At 42.9% G+C, this 7,500-nt stretch overlaps 1 protein-coding gene across 1 annotated transcript in view; it reads right to left on the reverse strand.

Moving 5' to 3' along the window:
* The window catches only part of LOC143290978 (sodium-dependent phosphate transporter 1-B-like), a 30,345-nt gene that overhangs the window by 1,910 nt on the left and 20,935 nt on the right, over positions 1–7,500 (reverse strand). The window contains exons 10-13 of the mRNA XM_076600563.1: positions 6,747–6,799; positions 3,995–4,104; positions 562–747; positions 1–87 (exon numbers count right to left, since the gene is read on the reverse strand). The exon at positions 1–87 is cut by the window's left edge and continues 160 nt beyond it. Coding sequence (XP_076456678.1) covers positions 1–87; positions 562–747; positions 3,995–4,104; positions 6,747–6,799 — 436 coding nt within the window. The remainder of the gene's footprint in view (positions 88–561; positions 748–3,994; positions 4,105–6,746; positions 6,800–7,500) is intronic.

Below are 7,500 nucleotides of genomic sequence, written 5' to 3' on the forward strand. Positions count from 1 at the left end.
ACCTTGCAGTGCGTGGTGGACACGGGCAGGCCCAGCTTGGAGGCCCCCAGCACCGTCAGGGCAGACCCCAGCTCAATGGAGAAGCCGCTGTGTTGGTGTGTGTGGGGTGGGGGGGAAGGATTGTGTGGGGAGAGAGTGGAGAGGTGGATGGGTGGGTGTGATGTGTGTGTATGTGTGTGTGTTGAGGGGGGGGGGAATTGAGGGGGGGGGGATTGGTGTGTGTGTGTGTGTGTGTGTGTTGAGGGGGGGGGTAATTGAGGGGGGGGGATTGATGGGTGGGAGGTTCAGGGGGTGGATTGGTGTGTGTGCGTGTGTGTGTGTGTGTGTGTGTGTGTGTGTGTGTGTGTGTGTGTGTGTGTGTGTGTGTGTGCGTGTGTGTGTGCGAATAAAAAGAAACATGATTATTTGCAATGAAAAAACAGAAATAAAGTTTCACACACACACACACACCACCCCTCCACCACTAACACACACCCACACCCACACACACACATCCACCCCCCCCCCCCCCCCCCCCCCCCGCCCCCCCCCCCCCCCCCCCACACACACACACACACATACCTGGAAGGGGTGATGGTGGACAGGTCCTCCCCCAGGGTCTGAATCACCCTCCTCCCCCACACGCACAGGCCCAGGGAGATGCCCACGCCCCCGTACAGCAACACCCATATGGGCGTGGACGAGGTCTGAGCCACACTCCTTTCCTGGGAGATCACCCACAAGGCAACCAGGGGGCCGATGGCGTTGCTGGCCAAAATGAAACGAAAGAAAGTTTGACGAGCGCAATAGCCAAGCGGTTAAAGCGTTGGACTTTCGATCTGAGGGTCCCGGGTTCGAATCACGGTGACGGCGCCTGGTGGGTAAAGGGTGGAGATTTTTACGATCTCCCAGGTCAACATATGTGCAGACCTGCTAGTGCCTGAACCCCCTTCGTGTGTATATGCAAGCAGAAGATCAAATACGCACGTTAAAGATCCTGTAATCCATGTCAGCGTTCGGTGGGTTATGGAAACAAGAACATACCCAGCATGCACACCCCCGAAAACGGAGTATGGCTGCCTACATGGCGGGGTAAAAACGGTCAAACACGTAAAAGCCCACTCGTGTGCATACGAGTGAACGCAGAAGAAGAAGAAGAATCCCCCCCCCCCACCCCTCCCCCGCCCCCAGGAATGAAGTAGACTAATCTCAAAATGTTCTTCGGTGTCTGCTGAACTCATTGTTACATGTTCCCAAGAAAAAAAAAGTGGGACGAACTCAAAGTTACTACCCTTGGCACAAGGGTACCCTCTCCCGCCCCGGTCAATGAAATTAAGATAAGCTCCACTTCAAACCCCCATAAATGATACTTTTATAAAAAGAAACCATCACATATTATGTTGTGACAGAGTGATTTACGAATGCCTGTGGCCAGAGGAAGAACGGGGAATATTATTTGTACATTTCGAATACCTGTATGAATGTGAAAATGTTTTGCACGTGGTAAGTGTGGGTGAATCGTGAGCTGTGCATGTTCATGTGTGTGTGTGTGCGTATATGTATGTGCTGTAACGTCAGTCTGAATGCATCAGAGTTCGGATGATGTGGTCTGTATACCTTGACTGTTCCGAACATCAGGTGGGAAAAAAATAAGTTTTTATTTTAATTTTTATTCAATGATTGGTTGCTGGATTATTTTATTCGAAATTTAACTGATTGAATAGTTTGAGAATTTAGTAGTTTTTGCTGTTGGTTTGAAATGTTTGCTTTTTGATAAATTAATACTTTTTGTGTATTTGTGTAATTTATAAGACTACCGACTCATAAATGAATATTGTATGGTTAATTGGGAAATTGTATGAATGCATGAGTGGTGTGAAAGGATAGCAAATATAATAAAATAAAATAAGGGAACAGTAAATGAAGGGGGAACATTGAGAATTAGCTGGATGCTCGTTCAGTGTGTCGGAAGGAATAATTTAAATGGAGTGCCGAGAGCTAAAAACTGGAAAAAGTGTTGTCAGGGCTCCATGTTGACCGGCCACGGAGTGGAGGGACCTTGTGGAACTGGGATGTTCACTGAGGAGGTGCCCGAGTTTCCCACGAGTGAGTGGGGTGGACATTGACTTGACACTACTGTGAGTAGACTACTGGCCGGCCTAGGACTGAGGCGATCCTGGGATTGGATCATCAGGTTGTGCAAAGAGAATTGACTTGTGATAGTCAAGACATTTGTTCCTGGTTGTCTTAAAATTATTTTTTCAGGATGAAGAGAGAGTGAATGAAAGACTTTTTTTTTTCTTGGTCTTAATAATTATATTTGGCTCAGGGGAAAATTCCTTGTCTGTTTTTTGTTTACTGAGAGAGTGAAAGACAAGACTGAAAACTGAACTCGTTAAAATATTTCTTCCATTATCTTGTCTGTCTCCTCACCCACTTAGTAACATATGTGTTTTCATCTTTTTATAGGGTCTTTTCTATCCGCATGAATATCCAGAACTGAAATATCTTCATTCATTCTTTCACAGTTAAGGCTTGTATTGGCCTATCAAATCTTGGACGAATTAACGTAAAATTGTCCTGTCGTTTTATTTCATCACTTCAATATCATTCTTTTCAAAATTAATTTTATGCGGATACTTGCAAGGGTCTTCTAAAAATTATTTCAGTGCATTTGTATGAACATTTGACCCTTTGGTCGAGTTGCTTCCCCTACCCCCAAAATGCTGTTTTGCCAGGAATCGCCTTTAAGTCGTAAAATAGTGTGGTTTTTCTGGCTAATATTTACATATGTCATGTTCCTCTGCTTCAGTATATAACAAATAGTGATTTGAAAAATTGTCGTTCAAAACACATTGTGGATATCGTGCGAATAAGCGATATTAGTCAGGAAAATGTTTACCCACAGAGAACCTACCACCTCCCCACTAACACTCACAGGAATAAAGCAGATATGTTTTAAACGTATTTAGAATTTTCTGTGATGCTTTTATAATTGTTTTCCACATGAAGCTACACGATTTAGCACCTTTGAGGTAATTGCAGGGCCATCTTGATGTTTATAAATGTAACACGATTTTGTCCAACTCTCCTATCCTCGAACAGCAAATATTTCAAGAATGTTATCTTATTGGGGCGATATCTGTGTGTGTGTGTGTGTGTGCGCGCGCGTGCGCGAGTGTGTAAGTGTGCACATGTGTCAGGACAGCTCTGTGCACGTGCGAGCACATACATGTATTAGTTTGTGTGTAGATGTGGATGAGGGTGTGGGGAAGATGTCGTGGGGGCTACGATTTGTGTGTGTGTGTGTGTGTGTGTGTGTGTTCTGTCGGGGCTCGTGTACGTTTACGTGTATTTGGGCCTATGCGCTTTTGTTTGTGCTTTCATAGCTGTGAAACTGCAAGATTGTTGCATATGTGTTATGCATGTGTGTGTGTGTGTGTGTGTATGCGTGTGTGTGTGTATGTTTTACATCTATTTGCTTTTTTGTTTATTATCATTATTTTCTCTTCTTTTTTTTCTTTTCTTTTTCTTTTTTTCTCCAGGCCTGACTAATCGCGTTGGGTTACGCTGCTGCTCAGCCATCAGTTGAGATGTGGTGTAGCGTATATGGATTTGTCCGAAAGCAGTGACGCCTCCTTGAGCTACTGATACTGTCAAAAAGTAAGTGTGATAATTTTTTTTTTTTTTAAAGTAATATAAGCGCAAGGAGCAGCAGAATTCTCAATTCTCACTTCGAGAAGTGAACGCAAAAATAAAGTCCAAAAACCTATATATGAAAAATAATAGAAAAAGTCCCCAAACCAAGTTAAACTTCAACAACTAAAATCAGTCCCAAACCCAAGGTACTCTCTAACAAAAAATTGTCTCCTCCTCCTCCTCCTCCTCCTCCTCCTCCTCCCTCTCTCTTTCTTTTTGGCCGACATATCAATCATGTTTATCGCTAACACGTAACTTTTGATGCCGACCGTGATGACGTCAAACCCTGACTGACGTCAGAGTGTGGGGGACCTACCTGACGTCATTTCCGCCGTGAGCGAAGGAGCCGAAGACCGCCGTCAGGATCTGCAGGAAGGAGAAAAGCTGCCTGGTTTCCGGTCTGTCCGTGATGCTCTCCCTTGGTGTCTGCAGATGGAACAAACCTTTTTTTCATTTCTTTTTTAGTGTGTGTGTGTGTGTGTGTTTGGTTTTGTTGTTTTTTTGTTTGTTTTTTTTTGGGTGGGGGGTTGTGTGTGTGTTTTTGTTTTTCTTTCTTTCTTTCTTTCTTTTTCTCTCTCTCTCTCTCTCTTTCTCTCTCTCTTTCTCTCTCTCTCTCTCTTTCTCTCTCTCTCTCTCTTTCTCTTTCTTTCTCTCTCTTTCTCTTTCTCTTTCTCTTTCTTTCTCTCTCTTTCTCTTTCTCTTTCTCTCTCTCTTTCTCTCTCTTTCTTTCTCTTTCTTTCTTTCTCTCTTTCTCTCTTTCTTTCTCTCTTTCTTTCTTTCTTTTCTTTTAACGAATGAAGCTTGTTTGTTGAGGGGGACAAAACGGAAATAAAAGAAAAGATGAACAGCATAAATACATACACAAGTCAGAAAGAGAAGAAGAAAGGGGAGAGAGAGAGTGACAGACAGACAGAAAGACAGGAGTGAGTGAGTGAACAGTTATTGATTCATGAATGCATGAGTGAGTGAGTGAATAATTACTGATTTATGAATGCATGAGTGAGTGGGTGAGTGAGTGAGTGAACAGTTATTGATTTATGAATGCGTGAGTGAGTGAACAGTTATTGATTTATGAATGCGTGAGTGAGTGAACAGTTATTGATTTATGAATGCGTGAGTGAGTGAACAGTTATTGATTTATGAATGCGTGAGTGAGTGAACAGTTATTGATTTATGAATGCGTGAGTGAGTGAGTGAATAATTGATTTATGAGTGAGTGAGTGAGTGAATAATTACTGATTTATGAATGCGTGAGTGAGTGAATAATTACTGATTTATGAATGCGTGAGTGAGTGAGTGAGTGAATAATTACTGATTTATGAATGCATGAGTGAGTGAGTGAGTGAATAATTACTGATTTATGAATGCATGAGTGAGTGAGTGAGTGAAGTTATTGATTTATGAGAGTGAGTGAGTGAGTGAGTGAATAATTACTGATTTATGAATGAGTGAGTAATTATTGATTTATGAATGCATGAGTGAGTGAGTGAGTGAATAATTACTGATTTATGAATGCATGAGTGAGTGAGTGAGTGAGTGAATAATTACTGATTTATGAATGAGTGAGCGAGTGCATAATTATTGATTTATGAGTGAGAGTAATTATTCATTAATTTTTGAATGCCCGAGTGAGTGAGTTGCTGTTGATTTATTATGCATGCATGAGTGAGTGGGTGAGTGAATGTGAGGGAGGGAGGGAGGGGGGAGTGAGGGAAGGAGGGAGTAATTACTGATGTATGAATGAAAGGAAAGACGAATTAATCGGTTCATCGATTCATCAATAAACTGATTAATTCCGGGAAGGAGAAGTGCTTGAAAGGTTGGGACAGGCAGGCAGGCAGGCAGGCAGGCAGGCAGACAGGCAGGCAGGCAGACAGGCAGGCAGGCAGGCAGGCAGGCAGACAGACAGACAGATAAAGGCAGAGAGACAGAGATACACACAGACTGAGAGACAGAAGAAGAAAGAAAAAGACAGAAAAGAGACAGGGACACAGAAGCAGAGATACACACAGAGACAGAGATATAGAAAAAGAGACAGAGACAGAGATATAGAAAAAGAGACAGAGACAGAGATATAGAAAAAGAGACAGAGACAGAGATATAGAAAAAGAGGGAGACAAACACAGAGACAGAGATATAGAAAAAGAGGGAGACAAACACAGAGACAGAGATATAGAAAAAGAGGGAGACAAACACAGAGACAGAGATATAGAAAAAGAGGGAGACAAACACAGAGACAGAGATATAGAAAAAGAGGGAGACAAACACAGAGACAGAGATATAGAAAAAGAGGGAGACAAACACAGAGACAGAGATATAGAAAAAGAGGGAGACAAACAACAGAGACAGAGATATAGAAAAAGAGGGAGACAAACACAGAGACAGAGATATAGAAAAAGAGGGAGAGAAAAACCAGAGACAGAGAGACAGAAGCAGAGATACACACAGAGACTGATATAATCATAGAAAAAGAGAGAGACAAACACAGAGACTGAGATAATCATAGAAAAAGAGAGAGACAAACACAGAGACAGAGATACACCAACAGACTAGGACTGACAGACAGAAACAGACTGAGACGAAGAGGTAAAGCAGAAAAGACGATAAGCAAAAAGACAGAGATAGACAGACAGACGGACAGACAGGTGGACAGAGACGAGACAGTGAGAGACAGACAGGCAGGCGGACAGAGATGGGACAGAGACAGACAGACAGACAGGCGGACAGAGATGGGACAGAGAGACACAGACAGGCAGGCGGACAGAGACGGGACAGAGAGAGACAGACAGGCAGGCGGACAGAGATGGGACAGATAGACAGACAGGTGGACAGAGACGGGACAGACAGAGACAGACAGGTGGACAGAGATGGGACAGAGAGAGACAGACAGGCAGGTGGACAGAGACGGGACAGAGAGACAGACAGGCGGACAGAGATGGGACAGATAGACAGACGGACAGACAGGTAGGTGGACAGAGACGGGACAGAGAGAGACAGACAGGTGGACAGACAGACAGACAGACAGAGGAGCAGCGAAGGGAAAGAAGGATCACCTCCCTTATGCTCACTTGGTCATCAGTCTTCCTGTCACTGCTGTCTTCAGCAATCAGCTGTTCCTCGTCTGTAGCAACAGCCCCGAGTAACAGTGCAATGCAATGCAATACAGTGCAGTGCAATGCAATGCAATGCAAAGCAATGCAATGCAATTCAATTCAATACAACAAGCAGACAGGGCAGCGAAAAGGGGAGCAAAGAAATTCAAGTCTAAAACCTCGTCAGTTGACTCTCTCAGACTTTGGTCCAATTCGCAGACCAGTTTTGAGTTTAGCTCTCAGACTATTATCAAATCAATTACGGACCATTAAAAAAAATTACGGGACATTAAACAAAATTCCTCCTCCTTAATACAATACAATACAATACAATACAATACAATACAGAAGAGTTCAGTTACTCAAGGAGGCTTCACTGCGTTAGGACAAATCCATTATATACACGCTACACCACGTCTGCTAAGCAGATGCCTAACCAGCAGCGTAACCCAACGCGCTTAGTCAGGCCCTAAGACCCCCCAAAAAAAGTGCATAATGGATACACCATTAAGTTCAAATGTATATAATAAAAAATAAATAAATAAATAAATAGTTAAATACTATATAAATGAGCGGATAACATTGGGAGAGGGGGGGGGGGCAGATAAATAGTAAAATAAGATCAAATGCGGGAAAAGAAAAAAAAATTTTAAATCAATAGACAATAGGGATAATAAATGAATAGAAATACAAATAAGCAAATAGATTTAAATAAATACACACACACACA

The sequence above is a fragment of the Babylonia areolata genome, chromosome 16, assembly GCF_041734735.1.
Source record: "Babylonia areolata isolate BAREFJ2019XMU chromosome 16, ASM4173473v1, whole genome shotgun sequence".
In the NCBI taxonomy this organism is placed as follows: domain Eukaryota; kingdom Metazoa; phylum Mollusca; class Gastropoda; order Neogastropoda; family Buccinidae; genus Babylonia; species Babylonia areolata.